This window comes from Dysidea avara, chromosome 11 (genome assembly GCF_963678975.1).
Source record: "Dysidea avara chromosome 11, odDysAvar1.4, whole genome shotgun sequence".
In the NCBI taxonomy this organism is placed as follows: domain Eukaryota; kingdom Metazoa; phylum Porifera; class Demospongiae; order Dictyoceratida; family Dysideidae; genus Dysidea; species Dysidea avara.
The window spans coordinates 19,257,330-19,274,943 of record NC_089282.1 but is presented as its reverse complement, the minus strand read 5'-3'; the positions used below and the strand labels follow the sequence as shown (position 1 = coordinate 19,274,943).

General features: G+C 37.3%; 1 protein-coding gene across 3 annotated transcripts in view; it reads right to left on the bottom strand.

Moving 5' to 3' along the window:
* Window positions 1-1,496: 1,496 nt before the first annotated feature.
* The window catches only part of LOC136238516 (protein NLRC5-like), a 43,838-nt gene continuing 27,720 nt past the window's right edge, over window positions 1,497-17,614 (bottom strand). The window contains exons 5-6 of one of the 3 annotated variants that reach the window (XM_066029054.1): window positions 7,501-9,546; window positions 1,497-7,434 (exon numbers count right to left, since the gene is read on the bottom strand). In XM_066029054.1, the coding sequence (XP_065885126.1) occupies window positions 1,721-7,434; window positions 7,501-9,546 (7,760 nt within the window). In that variant the 3' untranslated portion in view covers window positions 1,497-1,720. Of the gene's footprint in view, window positions 9,547-17,614 lie in introns of all 3 variants that reach the window. The other 2 variants (XM_066029053.1, XM_066029055.1) reach the window with 2 other exon arrangements.

The following is a 17,614-nucleotide window of genomic DNA, read 5'->3' as shown; positions in this document are numbered from 1 at the left end:
CCTATGGTGGTCGAACATTGGTGGCATACTCTACATAATCCCAGCTTTCCGCCATCATGCATTAATGCATGTAAAGCATTTACTATTATGGTACCTTTTCGACTATATGATAAGATAATTTATATTTTATACGGCTGCAATGTATTATACAGTGGAACCTGTGTTACGGTCACCTGGATTAAGCGGTCACCTCTGCATAACGGCTAGTCTGGCGTACATAACGGCCATGGTCACGAGGTCCCAAATATTTTCCCATACAAATGTATGCATTGTGGTCTGCATTAAACGGTCACCTGTCTAACGCATATCAAAACTTGTGTAAGATATTCCGGATTTCCGAATGGGTTACGCCCGTTTCGTATAAAATAGCACCGTCCTCTAAACAAGGCGCCATAACTTCCGCGTACTTTGGTTGACGGACACGAAGTTTGGTTTATCAGATTCCTTGATGAAAGGCGATTCGATTCATGTGTAAATTCTTTGTGTAGTAACGAAGGGGAAGCTAGAAAGGAGCCTTGTACCGCAAAATGTACGTGTTCAGAATGCCCGTAAAAACACGTGTTTTTAAACATATTTCTATAACCTAACCTGTTTAACAATTTGTACGGTCGGAGTCTTATTAAGCATCCTTCGCTGCGTAGAATACCAAATTTAGCGAATTTGGTTGAGGATAACAACTTGTAAATTGGGATTTTCCCGTCGAGATAATTTAATTTTCCAATAGGTTAATGTATGGAGCGCGTATTATTTCATCATCAGCAGTAAATAACTGTCGCTATGGCGACATTTTCCCATTTGTACGGTCGGAAGTGGATAGAGAAATTCAAGGGCTTTCTTTTATTGTATGGTGTGCTGTAGAAATTTTGTGAGTTAAAGGTTGTAAATTAGTGTTTTTGCGTGTAGTGTAAAATACATGTATTTTGTATTGGACAACAAATGACAAGGAATGATGAGATTTTATGATCAGCCTGTTTTACCAAGTTGAGGTTTCAAAAAGGATATTAAACAGATTTTAGATTTATTTAATGCATAATTCTTAATTTTTAAAGGTTTGAAATGTTTGAAAACTTTTAATGTTGACCACCTGAAAATGCTTGATTTGACAAATCCCATATATGTTTTGATATGGTGTATAATGGCCAACCAACAATTTGCCTATGAATCATTGTATTCATAACTTTCTCCTTCATGTATAGTAGCGGTCGCTACCTTTTATGGTGGCTTGTTAAGCCAATTTCCTGGTACCACGGCACCATTTCAATTAAAGCGCAATTATCACACTTCCTGCCTTTCAATGAATACTATATAATCAATCAAGCTTTATCGCTTAAGCGTATTCAATAGCTATAACCAACATTCATAGATTCACCTTACCCTTTCTGTACTAAATATTCAGACTGTATTGCGGTTGGCGTGAGCCTCTTACTAATAATTACTCATTTATAACGGTCATATAGCCACTAAAATGCTGCTGACCACCTTATGCAGGTTTTCTTTATAACAGCCACCTGTATATAAAGGCCAGATATATCTGGTCCCAAGGTGACCGTTTTAGACAGGTTCCACTGTATATACATACATATCCACAAATGCATTATAAATTAATTCATATTAACTAACTAATGTGTGGCCAACAAAACTTTAAAGTCAAAACTACAATACACTGTATAATCACACAACAAGTAATAATGTGCAAATAAGTTTGGAAAATTTGAAGAGATTACACCACAATTAGACCTTGTGGTCCATTCTTCTTAAGGTGATCTTGAATTGTGACAATATCCTGATCAGAAATGTAGTTGCCTGAAATGTTAAGTTTTTCAAGTGATGAACTTGCTCTACTGACAAGTTCCATTGCTCCAGATAGTGTTATTTCATTAGCAGACATGTTAAGGCTTTGAAGCACATAGTTGTGTACAAGACATTCACTGATTGCTGCTGCACCATCATCGGTTATGTCATTGTGTGAAACATCAAGTATTTGTACAGTTGTGTTACAGCACAAACCAAAAGCGATTAATGCAATCATATCATCATCTATCATTTCATTAGATAAATTAATTACTTCAGATAAACTTTGGGAATCACCATCATAGAGCACATTGATATCCACTACTCTAGTTCTGTTGTCTGCCACTCTATTTTCCAATCTGTCAAGTAGAAAATTTGTACTAACCAAGATATTCTTTTCTTTCAACTCATCACTCATAATTTCTGTCCATGACAAATTCACTTCATTTAAAGTTGTGTTGTAAGCCAATACATCTTTAATTGACTTTACTCCTGTTCTTCCAATATCACACAATGTTAGTGACTCGATTCTTGCATTGGTTTCTAGGCTATCAACTATGTCCTCAATATGATCGTTCATCCCAGTATCTCCACAAAGTGTTAAATTACTAATGTGACAATTGTTAATCATACGACAATACGTACTCCATGGAGATGAATCAACTCTTTCATTGGATTTGCTATCATAGCAGATAGAAAGTCTTTGTATTGCTGTATTTTTGCATAGTCCAGTTAGTAAATTTACCAATGCTGCCATTAGAGGTTCATACTGACTGTCATACCGTATGAAAATTTCTACTATTCCAAACATATGTTCATTTTTCACTGTTGTTTCATCATCTAATAACCCAAATTTTCTGTGGATAAGAACAGTCTCACTCATTGATGGTTTAATTTCATCCCCCCATGAAAACTTTAAGTCTTGCAAAGTTGAATTGTTAGTCAAAATTTCTTTGATCGTCTTTACTCCATCTTCTCTTATGTAATTCAGTGTCAATGAGTGAAGTTTCCTGTTCATTTCTAGATTCACCACTATATCCTCAGTGTGATTTTGTATTCCATTATCTCCACAAACTGTTAAGTTACCGGCAGAAGAATATTTCATGACTGCACAATACACCCCCCATGGGGAGATTGGCGGCAAGTGATTTCCACTTTGGTCAATATTTTTACTTAGGTCACTATCTTTTTTTTCAGTATTTCCACTTAGGTCAATATACTCTAGAGTTGACATGTGCTCAGCCTGTGCCCGCAAATAATTCATCCCATTACTAGATATTTTATTTAGTGACATATCAAGTTCTTTCAGAGTGACATTGTTCTCAAGACAGTTACTGATTACTTCTGCTCCATAATCAGAAATATTATTTTGTGAAACATTAAACTTTCGTACTGTTGTGTTATTATTCAAACCAAATGCAAGCACTGTTATTGAATCATCGTCAATATCGTTCTCTGACAGATCAATTATTTGTGGCATGCATTTACACTGGGTATAGTACAATATATTGATATCAATCTCTTTGTTTCCATTACCTGTATTTGTTGAGTCAAACAAATGCTTTGTATAGAGAATGATTCCTGGTTTGTCTATTGCTTTCTTATTGTCAATTTTCTTGTAAGACAAGCTTACTTTGTTTAAGGTAGTGTTGTTGACTAAAATCTCTGTAATTGCTTTTATTCCAGTTCTTCCAATGCCACACAATACTAGTGATTCGAGCCTAACATTAGCATTAAGGTTATCTGCTATCTCCTTTACATGTTCTACCATTCCATTATCACCACAAAGTGTTAAGTTGTTAAGACAACAGTTTCGAATGATCACACAATATACAATCCAAGGAGAGTCATCATTTCCACTGAGATCAACATATCTAAGACTAATTCGGTTTTGAGCAGAATTTAACAAGTCATTCATTCCACTGCAAGAAATTCCGCTTGATGATAAATCTAGTTCTCTAAGTGTGCTGTTGTTTCTGAGACAGTTATCAATAGCTTTAATCCCATAATCAGTTAAATTGGTATGGGGCTGTGAAATATAGAGTTGCTTTACTGTTGTGTTGTTATACAGGCCAAATGTTATCAAAGCTATTAAGTCATCATTGATACTTTTGTTGGATAAATCAATCGTTTCTGATTTACCTTCGTCATCTATGTTGGTACATAATTTTTTCATTATATCATCTAAATCTAATATGTTGACATCTACCATTCTTGTTGTGGCATTCGATGTCACTGTATTATTCACTGCGTAAATTTGCCATTTGTTGTGAAGGAATATCTCACACTTGTTTCTTGCTTCTTTGCTCTTGAATTTCATCTTATGCAATAAACTAATTTTACCTAAAGTTGTATTACTAACTAATACTTTTTTAATTGACTCTACTCCAACTTTTCCTATTTTGTGCAATGTTAAAGAATTGACTCTTTTGTTTGCTGCTAGACTCCGTGATATCTCCTTAACATATTCTTTCATTCCACCATCTCCACAGACTGTTAAACTGTGAACACAACACTGCTTGATGATTACACAATAAGCACTCCATGGGGATGACTTATTATCACTCAGGTCTACATATTCCAGTTTTGATGAGTCTACCAACTTAGTCCACTTCAACATGCCACCAGCAGTAATCAAATTCTGTGATAAATCTACTTCCTTTATATGTTCACGTTTCTTTTCAATCAACTGGCCAATGGCTATTGCTCCATCATCAGATATGCCAGTCTGTGAAAAACCAAGAACTGCCACTGTTGCTTTAGTGTTGCAAAGCAAGAACAATGATATAAACTGTGCTCCAATATCACCAATTCTTTTGTTAGAAAAGTTATATTCTGTTGTATTCTGTACATACTGCCGAGAACCTTTTTTTATTTTTGAAAATACTTGCAACTTTAACTCTATTTCCTCAATGGAAATTGTAAGCACACTTCTGAACAAATGGTATTCACTAATGGCAATTTTATTGCCATCAGATATCCTGTTGTCAGATAAGTCAAGATTACATAATGTTGAGTTAACTTGAAGACTGTCTACAACATGCACAGCACCTTCTCTTCTTATCTCACACTGTGACAAATTGAGTTCTTGTAGCACATTGTTACTTCTAAGGGAATCACTGATGGCTATTGCTCCAATGTCAGATATCGGGTTGTGTGACAAATCAAGTTTCGTCACTGTAGTGTTTCTAAATAGACCAAATGCTATTGCTGTTGCTATGTTATTGCTGGTGTTCTTATCTGACATGTTAACTGTTTCGGACACTCCACAATGATGGTCATCATGCAGTATGTTAATATCCACCTCTCTGCAACTTTTATTAGTCACTGTTAGTCCAGTTAAAATGTTACCTGTTGGAAATGTAGTGTGCAGCAGAATATTTTCCTTTTTTATCCTGTTATTGATATCCTTCCACTGTGACAATAGGTTTACTTCAATTAAAGTAGTATTGTTAGTCAAAATTTCCTGGATAGATTCTACTCCATTTTTACTAACATTGCACAATGTAAATGATTTAAGCCTGGGGTTTATGCCTAGATGATGACTTATCTCTCTAATATGTTCTTTCATTCTGTCATCTCCACAAAGCGTTAAACTGTTAGAACAACAATGCTTGATGATGCCACAGTAAGTACCCCATGGAGATGGTGCTTCCTCATCACCAGATGTATTCTTGTATACAATGTTAAATTTTTGTACTTGTACATTTACACACAAAGCGACTGCAATAGTTGTCACTGAAGTTGTTGCGAGCTCACAAAGACCACTACACTCAATGCAAACATCAATCACCACAGGCATATCATTACCCTCATCTAGTGTTGATTTGGCATTTACTTCATTAAATTTTCTATGAATTATGATCTTGGTTGCTTTACTGGATGGTGAATACACATGTTCATGCATCTTCAAGAAGAGATTCACTTTGTGTAAAGTTGTGTTGAATGCTAAAACTTTCCCAATTGAATTTATAGCAGGTCCAATATTACATAATGTTAGTGTCATGAGGCATTTATTTGATTGTAGACTGTCTGCTATATCCTGGACATATTTGTTCATGTCATCATCTCCAACAAAAGTTAAACTGTCCACACAACAGTGTCTAATCACAGCACAGTACACACCCCATGGAGATGAGCAGTTTCCACTAAGGTCAACATACATGTACCCTAACACTAAGGTTTGTTCTATACATTTTTGCAAATAATTCATTCCAGTTTGAGTGATTCTATTTTGTGACACATCAATCTTTTTCAGTGAAGTATTACTCTTGAGACAGTTACCAATTGCTCTTGCTCCATCATCAGATATTTGGTTCTGTGAAATGACAAGCTCCTCTACCATTGCATTGTAGTGCAAGCCGAATGCTATCAGTACTATTAAGTCAGCATTGACATTTTTATTTGGTAAATCAATTTTAGTAGGCATGCAAGGCCCATTGTGTAATATATTGATATCCACTGTTCTATTAGTACTACATGTGTCCAACTGTGATATATCCCGTGAGTATCTTGTGTGAAGCAAGATGTTCTTTTTATCTATTGCCTCATTACTACTAATTTTTCGGTATGACAAACTTAATTTACACAAGGTTGTGTTGTCAGATATAATTTGTGCAATTGACTCTACTCCAACTTTTCCAATACTACACAATGCCAGTGATTTAATTTTGGCATTTGTTTCAAGACTATCTGTTATCTCCTTAACGTACTTTCTCATTCCATCATCCCCGCAAAGTGTTAAATGACCAAGGCAACAAATTCTAAGGATAATGCAATATACACCCCATGGAGAGGTACCATTTCCACTGAGGTCAACATATTCTAGTTGCAGGGGATAGCTAACATACTTTAAAAAGTAATTCATTCCACTAGCACCAATTTTATTCATTGATAAATCAAATCGTTGTACAGTAACATTGTCAGACAATCCAAATACTAACAAGGCCATGTCATCATCAGTAATCTCACTATTGGACAAATCAATAGCACTGGGTAGATCACAATAACTATCATCCAGTACGTTCACGGTAACAGCTCTCTTACAACTTTTGACATGTACTGTGTATTTAGTTTGTAATAAACTATTTTTGTACCGTAATTCTTCACATGTGAGTTTCTTCCATGATAAATTTATCTCATTGATAGTTGTGTTGTTTACCAAAATTTCTTTAATTGATTCTACCCCAGTTTTCCCAATCCTACACAATGTCAGTGTTTTAAGTTTTACATTTTCTTCTAGACTATTCTTAATTTTATTAACATGCTTTTCCATGTCTTTATCTCCACATAATATTAAATTATCAACACAACAATGCCTAATGAGGACGCAGTACACACCCCATGGGGATGAGTCATTTTTACTAAGATCAACATACTCCAGTGTTGATATGTGTTCCACACACTCTATCAAATAATTCATTCCATTACTTGTTATCTTGTTTTCTGAGATATCAAGTTCTCTCAGTGACTTGTTGTACTGAAGACAATTACCAATTGCCACTGCTCCAGTGTCAGATATGTTGTTCTGTGACAGATAAAGTCGCTTCAGTGTTGTGTTACCAAACAAACCAAATGCCATCAATGCTATTGCATCATCAGTAATGTTTTCATCACACAAGTCAATGGTTTTGACCAAGAATCCTATATGACCATAATGCAGTATGTTAACATTAAATTCTCTGCCACTGTTTCTTGCATCTAACATACCAGGTGTATAAGTCCTGTTAATGACAACAAATTTTTCTCTGTGTTTTATTGTTTCATTGCTGATTTTCTTCCATGACAAATTCACTTCATTTAAAGTTGTGTTGTCATCTAAAATTTCTTTAATTGACTCTAATCCAATTATTCCTATACTACATAATGTTAATGCTTTAAGATTTGCATTTGCTTGCAAACTATTTTTTATGTCATTAACATGTTCTTGCATTCCATTATCTCCACACACCACTAAATTATTACCAGAACATTGTCTAATGATAACACAATACACACTCCATGGTGATAGGTCATTTCCACTAAGGTCAACGTACTTTAATGCTGACAGCCTCTCCTTGTTTTTAACAGCATAATCCAGTATGCTATTTATTCTTAAGTTACAGTTATCCAGCTCAAAACTTCTCCATTCTGTATGAAAAATAACATGCATGAAAATCAAAAGTGATGAAATATTATGTGGAAGTAATGGTATGTTGTTGAGGCTGATTCTGCCTCCACAAAACACTAAAGATGCACATTCGGGTGTGCTATTGCTCTTTGCCTCCAGGTAGCACCGAATCAAGTAAAGACACTCTTTTTTGTCTTCATTAATTTTACGTCTAAGCAGTGATCCAACTAGATAGTCAGTGCTGTTGCTGTTTAGCATACAAACCTTACCATATGTCGGTACTAAAGGAACAAGGGCAGCCATTCCAAAAATTCCAACATACATCATCCACATAAAATAATATCTACTATCCCAAAACGTCTGCTTTATAAGTGATGTCTGCCTCTCACTTGAAAGAGTTGACACATGGAGTGCAGCAAGGTATTCTTGTATTGTAAAGCAAAGAAAACGAAAGTGCACCATTATTTCAGTTTCTTTATAATCATAATATTGAACAGTTTGCATCAAACCAAATCCACTATTGGTCTTATTAAATTCAGGACAAATTTTCTCTATCTCATCATGTGAGAAGACTATTTTATTGTTCTGCAATCCACTAAATGCCAAATTTGACAATTTTAAAACTATTTTGTATATATTATAAGGCAATTCTGCTAACATCTTTACTACATGTTTGTCAGATGTGGTAAGGTTATTATTGTAATTTTGACATACAGTGAAAATAACAAAGAATTCATTCATATCTTTTACTGTTTCAGGCAAACTGTTTTTCTGGAATAGATATAAAATAATTGCTAAATGTTTTGGAGTAAAACAAAGATCATTGATAGCAGGATGGTTCTTCAGGTAATTGTCCAGTTCTAATTTCTTTTCAGGTGCATCACTAAGTGATTGCAGTATATAGTTGTCTCGCTCTTCCATAGAAAATCCAAGAATTTCAATTCTCCTGTCAAATACAGGATGCAAGAACACTGCAGCTGTTGGACGTGATATGACTACCACTGTGGATTGTTTAAACGTCTCACCTTTAATAATTTGCACAATCAAAGAATTTTTCTGGAGTGGAGCAGGATATTCATTAAAGCCATCAAAGACAAATGCAACACTTTTCCCACCAACCCCTAACATGTAATTCTCTAACTCATAAGGTACTTCACTGCCAGTAAAAATCTGTAACAAATCTTTGATTGACTCCACTTCGTGTACTCTAGGATCTCCAAGACTAACTAATAAAACCAATTTAAAACCTTTTAATATATTACCATTAACCCAACCAAATATTATTTCTTTGGCAAACATGGTTTTGCCTATGCCAGCAGCTCCTTCTATTAAAATACGCCTTGGTGGTTTACTGGGGGTGGTACTACATCTTGTTATGTCCTGGGGATTTGCAGTGAACACTTTGCTGATGTCACTGACACTAGAATTCAATGATTTTAGCTCATCTACAGTAAGAGAATTGCTTTCATATTTGTTTGGTATTTTAATCAGTTCACACTGTGCTTGTACACTGTTATAGCATATCATTGCAACATAGACAATTGATGTGGTCTGGACTGGTGGCCATTCTTCTTCCACCAGTTTTTCTCTAGCTTCATTGTATCCCATAGTCAAATCATCAGCTAGTTTATCAACCACCAAAGGGGCTAAAAGCAGAAACAAAATGGTAATATAGTGCAATCAAATAGATTCCTTAGTTAATAAAATTAGGATATACAGTAGCATGTCATGTGACCCATGCAAGAAGTCAATCTGACAAAACAGTGCATTATCAACAAGAATCAAAACAATACAATTTTCAAGTATTGTAGTTGCATATTCTCTGCTCTAAACAGGGCAATTCTTAGAGTGAAACTCAATCTCTTTATTTATGTAGGCTAAATGATCCACATGCCCAAGAATTCTAGAGGTAAACTTCCTCAAAGCTGTATTTGTCTAAAATTCTTAGACTTCTTTCTGTAATAACAACTCTTTTATTGCATTTTCATCACAATCCATCCTCACTATTCATGTGTACATTTCAAGCCAATCAGATAATGCGTTAGGATTGCACATATATTCAAGAGAGGTAATTGACAATCAATAAAAAGAGCAACTTGTTGTCACTTCAACAAAAAAAAATAAAAATAAAAATTGGTGAATATTGGTTGGTAGATAGTGTAACTACCATTGCCTTTCTCTTATGAACACAATAGTGGCTGTCACACTGACAGAGACCAATTTAAAGAATACCTTACTTACTGTCCCAATAGCAAGTTAGCAGGCTTAATGTAGTACAAAATACTAGATCGGTTCCACAATTGTTATCTTTCTAGCGCTGTGCGTAAAGCATAATGATAACATTCTAATGGTTATTAGCCTCTGCTATTAAAACCACTATCAATCATGAGATACTGATGTATAAAAGAAACAGGGTGAGTGCTCTTTAGTTCTTTTACCTGCTGTAAGCCTAGAGTGATATATATATCAGTTATACGTACCACGACTGCATCAGGTTTCATTGATACGTATACACAGCCTTAGCCCTCAGGGACTGTGGCCCTCATGCTTCAGGTGTATACGTATATCAGCAAAATCCCTTGCAGCCGTGGTACAACTATAATATCTACTCACCTGTGGTTTGAGGCACATGATACACTATGCATGTCATGCAGGCTAATAGCCCGTGGCAGGTGCCAGTACAATCAGTCACCCAAGTTAGTGTAGGCTAATAGCCCGCATCGTACCAGGTGACCAATCACCCCAGCCAGTAAGAGTCCATTCACTGGATTCACTGTATAGACATACCTCATGACTTCAGTGATGGGTACATTTACATTGCTCCTACACCAATTGATATGAATGGACAAGTCCTTACAGAAATACGTTTACTATTGTCCTGCAATCAATTATCCTTTGTGAGCAAACTCAATCAGTAGAGGAAGCGTATGAACAATTCTACTATACCAAACTATGGACAATTACATATGAGTTCATTTGTTAAGTTGGTTTGTGTGTGCATGGTCTTCTAGTATTCATGTAGCGTGTGTTAATTATGTGGATTTATAGATTTGTGGTATTGCTGACAGCTAATCACGTGCCACTGTATAAATTATCATCTATTTGTTTGAGCCCTATTGCTAATCCATACAATGGTGCAGCTACCTGAGAGAATTTTGGTATGAGTCTTCTGTAATAAAAAGCTAAGTAATAGTTAGACTTCAGGCCACAGGGGTCTAAGTAATTTAGTAACCCGATGGCCCTGTGTTGTGGCGACTGACCGAAGCGAAGGCGCTACTACAGGGACTGAGGGTTACTACATTATTTAGACTCCTGTGGTCTGAAGTCTAAGATATTTAGACCCTTTATGTAGTTGTTGTACCTTAACATTGTTGACAGCTGCTTGTAACAGAGAAATGTAGCGTTCATTAGTAGAAACAAACCATTACTCCACACGGGTTTAAAATTAATTTTCAGGTGGCGATGTGTTGCCAACGCTACCATTACAGGTGCACGTAATAAACATGAAAAGGGTCTAAGTAACTTAGATACCTCCAAAATCCACCAAATTCACCACAAAAAGGGTCTAAGTCAAGGAAAGACCTTAGTTGCTTCAAGTTCTGGGGTGTAGGAAAGTCTTGTACAGCTTAAACAAAGTATAATTTATAAGCAAATACTGCCTGTATTTATTCCGTCTATGTTTTTTGCGTTGGAATTACTAGTCCAAAATTGTTACTTAGGCTTAAACAAAAACAGATCGTAGGCCCCATTACTGAATAGCATTGGAGTCACATCAACAACTGACTTTGGATTTGAAGTATACATAAGTGCAATACCATGGTTTATATATTACATCAAGAGCTCATCAAATCCTATGGACAACGGAGCGTGTAACTCCATACACTACAAATACTACGGATAAAGTTCAAACATGGTGTCCAGTGTTACTGTGTATATAATTGGATAGATCATCCTTCTGCTCAACAGGGACACAATGAATGAGCTGCTACTTCATCAACCTATGTGAAGGTGGAAAAAATGTTGCTTTGGTAGTGTAGTAATCAGAATCCTTAGCTAAGTTGTACTGGGTACTTTGATTTGTTTTTGTACTTAGCTAAGTAATTAACACATGTATTAGCAGCTTTTCTTATGGTTATGTTAATTGTATGTAATAGAGTAAACACACTATTTACGGACTTGTATTGCACCTTGTACTTGGTAAACATGCTATTTAAGGTTTCTTTTTATAGTATAAATATAGTGTCTTGTACCATGTATTTATTGTTGTGTAGTCTAAGATAAAAGTATTATCCTCAAGCGTGCAATTATTACCGGGCAGATACAATAGTAGCGACGGGGATATAACTATGGCTACTCATGGCACCATTGCAGCATTTTCCAGTTCACAAGAAACATGCACAGTGTACGTCGAGCGTCTCGAACAGTACTTTGCAGCCAACAAAATAGAGGATGCAGACCAACAGAGAGCAATACTCCTCAGTATCTGTGTACCAGCTACCTACCGGCTCATTCACAATCTGGTGTCCCCTAAGAAGCCAACAGAGCTCAAGATCGCGGATCTCATCACCATAGTACAGAAGCATCATGATCCTAAGCCGTCAATGATTGTGCAGAGATTCCGATTCAATGGCCGTAATTGTCATACAGGAGAATCAGTCACAGCTTATGTTGCAGAGCTACGTCAGCTTGCAGAACACTGTCAGTATGCCACTACCCTCAACGATATGTTATGAGATCGTCTAGTTTGCGGAGTAGAGGATTCCAGAATCCAGCGCCGACTTCTAGCAGAACAGGAACTCACCTTTGACAAGGCTTTCGAGATAGCTATGGCATTTGAATCTGCAGAAAAGAATGTGAAAGACTTACAGTCCCCTGTCCCTGTTAACAAGCTGAAGACTCATGGTACACAGAATCCGTGCTACCAATGTGGAGAGAAACACAATGCAGCCGATTGTCGTTTTAAGACTGCGGAATGCCACAAATGCGGGAAGAAAGGACACATTGCTCGTGTGTGCAAAAGTAAACCCTTACCAAAAGGACAGCCTCACCCACAACAGACAGATGGTACCGTGTCTTGTCCTACTCACGTAGTAAAGGAGGAGGAAGATGATTACTCCATGTACAAGGTCACTGCCACATCTGTGAAACCACTTCTAGTGTCAGTGAGTATTGACAATGCTAGTTTGGAAATGGAGGTATATAGACACCGGAGCTTCAGTTTCTATTATCAGTGAAGAAACTTACAATCATCTGTGGTCACCAGAAGATGCTCCCCCTCTCCAGGAGTCCAGTGTCAAGCTGAGAACTTACAGTGGTGAACAGATATGTGTCAAGGGCTCCACCACAGTCACAGTCAAGTATAAGGATCAGACTGAGCAGTTACCATTAGTGGTCGCAAATGGGAGTGGACCAAGCTTATTGGGAAGAGACTGGCTTATGAAGATCTGTTTGGACTGGACTAACTTATTTTGTGTTAACCATGCATGTTATTCTTTGTCCTTGCAGGGTATTCTTGATACATACACAACCGTCTTTAGTTCAGAACTTGGAGTCTTAAAAGGAACTAATGCTACAATTAGAGTGGATCCTACAGCTAAACCCCGTTTTCACAAACCCTGAGCAGTACCTTATGCCTTGAAGGCAAAAATTGAGAAAGAACTGGACCGTTTAATTCAACAAGGTGTGATCGAACTTAGTGAATTTTCTGAGTGGGCTGCCCCAATTGTTCCTGTGTTAAAGAAAGATGGTTCAATTAGGATATGTGAAGACTACAAGGTTACAATTAACCAAGCTTCCCAAGTGGACAGCTACCCCTTGCCTAGAATAGATGATTTGTTCGCATCATTGGCTGGTGGAAAGAGACTTTCAAAACTAGACCTTGCCCATGCTTATCAGCAGATACCCTTAGATGATGCATCAAAGAAGCTTGTGGCTATCAACACGCACAAAGTATTGTTCCAGTACAACAGACTTCCTTTTGGTGTTTCAGCAGCTCCATCCATATTCCAAAGGACTATGGAAACACTTCTTCAGGGTCTTCCAGGAGTGTGCTTGTTTCTTGATGACATCTTGGCGTCTGGACGGAATGACCAAGAGCACCTGACCAATTTGTCAGCAGTATTGCAGAAACTGGCATCAGCAGGTATGAAATTAAAGCCTAATAAATGCTTTTTCATGCTACAGGAGGTGGAATACTTTGGTCACAAAATATCAGCTAAGGGACTGGAACCAATTCCAGAGAAGGTTAGAGCTATTGTGGAAGCACCTGCCCCAAGAAATGTGTCACAGTTGAAGTCATTTTTGGGCATGCTGAACTATTATGGCAAGTTCTTACCTAACCTTTCTACATGTCTTGCTCCTTTGTACAGCTTGTTACAGAAGAAGCATCATTGGTCATGGGGAGAAAAGCAACGTAAAGCTTTTGAGAAGGCCAAGGCTTTGTTGACATCTTCAATTGTCTTGACACACTATGACCCATCCAAACCACTGATTTTGGCTTGTGATGCATCCCCTTATGGAATTGGTGCAGTTTTGTCTCACCAAGTTGGAGAGGATGAACTGTCAGTTGCTTTTGCTTCATGTTCTCTGGCACCTGCAGAGAAAAATTATGCACAAACAGACAAGGAAGCACTTGCTATTGTTTTTGGAGTCAGACATTTCTACCAGTACTTGTTTGGAAGACATTTTACAATTAAATCAGATCACAAACCCCTACAGCACCTCTTAGGAGAGAGAAAAGGTATTCCGGTGATGGCATCAGGAATGGGCCTTAACACTGAGTGAATATAACTACACAGTGCAGTATGTGCCTGGTAAGGATAATGCAAATGCTGATGGTTTCAGTCGATTGCCACTATCAGTGCAGCCAAAAGAAGTACCAATGCCTCAAGAGTTAGTGTACTTGTTAGAAGGCTTGGAGATTTCTCCAGTAACAGTGGACCAAATCAGATCATGGACTGATCGAGATCCTATGTTGTCCAAAGTACGCAGATTTGTGCAACATGGCTGACCACGAGCAGTTGATTCAGTACTTAAACCATATCAATCAAGACAGTTGGAGCTCAGCATTCAAAACAACTGCTTACTCTGGGGGAATCGAATCGGGATACCTAAGCAGGGAAGAGAGAAGTTGCTGGCTTTGCTTCATGAAGGTCATCCAGGAATTTCTAAGATGAAAGGTTTGGCTCGTAGTTATGTGTGGTGGCCTAACATTAATTCAGACTTGGGAGCACAAGTAAAACAGTGTAACCAGTGTCAAGTCAATCAGCCTTCTCCCCCAGCTGTACCAATGCATCCATGGGAATGGCCAGAAAACCATGGGAGAGAATTCATTTAGACTATGCTGGACCCTTTCTGGGAAAAATGTTTTTAGTTGTTGTTGATGCCCATTCTAAATGGATGGAAATAGAGGTCGTCAGTTCTGGTACTACTCTCAAGCAACGGTTGAACATTTAAGAACAATGTTTGTCAGATTTGGGTTACATAAGGTGATTGTGACGTGGCACTTGTTTCACTAGCAGTGAATTTTCTGAATTTCTAAAGCAAAATCACATCCGCCATTTTAAGACCGCACCTTATCACCCTTCTTCTAATGGTTTAGCTGAGAGAGCTGTTCAGACCTTCAAAATTGGAATGAAGAAGCAGTTGACTGGTACAATACAGACTAAACTCTCACGCTTTCTTTTTCATTACAGACTTTCAACTCACGCAACAACAGGAGTTGCTCCAGCAGAGTTAATCTTGAAACAGAGACCTCGTTCACACCTTGACCTGATTGTACCTAGCCTAAGACAGAGTTTCATAACAGCAACATAGACAGAAGTCACAACATGATAGAACCGCCCAACAACGTACTTTTCAACAGAATGACTTAGTGATGGTTCGTGTTTTTAACAAGGGACCAAAAGGAAATTGGTTACTAGGAACTGTTGCTAGTACCAGTGGTGAGCACTCTTACAAGATCAAATTATCGGATGGTAAAATCGTCCGAAGACATGCGGATCACATTCGCAATAGACAAGGTGACTGTAGTCCTGATCAAGACAATGATACTGATGACATTCCTATTCCAGTTTCCCAGTAGCCACCTACCAGTGGAAGTGTACCAACTGAACTTCACCACTCACAAAGGTATCATAGGCCTCCAGAGCATTATCAGAATTAAGAAGGGAGGAATGTAGTAATCAGAATCCTTAGCTAAGTTGTACTGTGTACTTTAATTTGTTTTTGTACTTAGCTAAGTAATTAACACATGTATTAGCAGCTTTTCTTATGGTTATGTTAATTGTATGTAATAGAGTATAACACACTATTTACGGACTTGTATTGCACCTTGTACTTGGTAAACATGCTATTTAAGGTTTCTTTTTATAGTATAAATATAGCGTCTTGTACCATGTATTTATATTGTTGTGTAGTCTAAGATGAAAGTATTATCCTTAAGCGTGCAATTATTACTGGGCAGATACAACAGGTAGGAAGATTGTCGAAGCTTGGAACAGTCAAGCGGAGTAATTTCGCATGATTATTGACTGTAGAAAGACTGTCCTACTAAGCCGATGTTACTATTCCTCTGTTATGCCATTAAACTTTGTTTCCATAGCTTTGTTGCAATGGAAACGTGACATAATCGAGCATGTGCCTCCACATAATATCTAATTAAAGTTACTTACTATAGTACATGGCAGCCATGGTTGAATTTCGCTGTTTACGGAGTCACATACTACCTTTCCCATACAATTCAATGTGCCCCTAATTTATTACAAATTTTGCAATTGAATTTGGCGACTTTCCAATTAAATTCGTCCCATTTACAATTGAGTTTGTTGCTTTTGCAATTGAATTCGTCCTGTTTGCATTGAATTCATTGGTTTTGCAATACAATTTGTCGTTTTGGCAGTTAAATTCATCTGTAACAAGAATGGCAGCTGGAGAAAACACAAAAACATGGTGTAGCAGCTGCTACAAGAATTTTTTCAAGTACAACAGTAGTAAACAACTCTTTATAAGGCAATAATTCTTCTACAGCACATTCCAAACTCTACTACACCATTCGAGATGGACGTGGTCACTCACAAGCAAGCTTATTAACTTGTCGGACAGCTATCATCTTCAAGTACTACCAGCTCCAATTACCTTCTAGTGTCTCAAGTGTAACCCTCCATGGCATAAATAATTCATCTCTTAATGAACGGTTGGTTTCTTGGAGCCATTTTGTTTATGATGAATTGTAATGCAAACGCAACGAATTCTATGACAAAACCAACGAATTCAACTGCAAAACCAACCAATTCAATTGCAAAACCAACAAATGCAATTGTAAACGGGATGAATTTTATTGCAAAACCGATGAATTCAATTGCAAACAGGACGAATTCAATCGCAAAGGCGACAAATTTAATTGCAAAAACCTGTATCACTATCTCGTTATATTAATACTATTGATGTATCAATACATGGAAGCACTAGCGTACAACTACTACGTACTGCTGTCAAGGGCGTCAGAGTAGGTGCGACCAGTGAGGCCAGAGCCTCACCACTTTTTGGCTCAGTGAGGCTATACCTATTGGATTTTATGGTGCACGGGCCCAACTGACTGTCTTTTTTCATGACCTGAAGTGATAATGATAATCATGTGATATAGGATCACATGTGCCAAGATGGTCAATCTCTTGTGTGCTAGTGAAAATCAGATATTGGGATAACTCCTCTGGG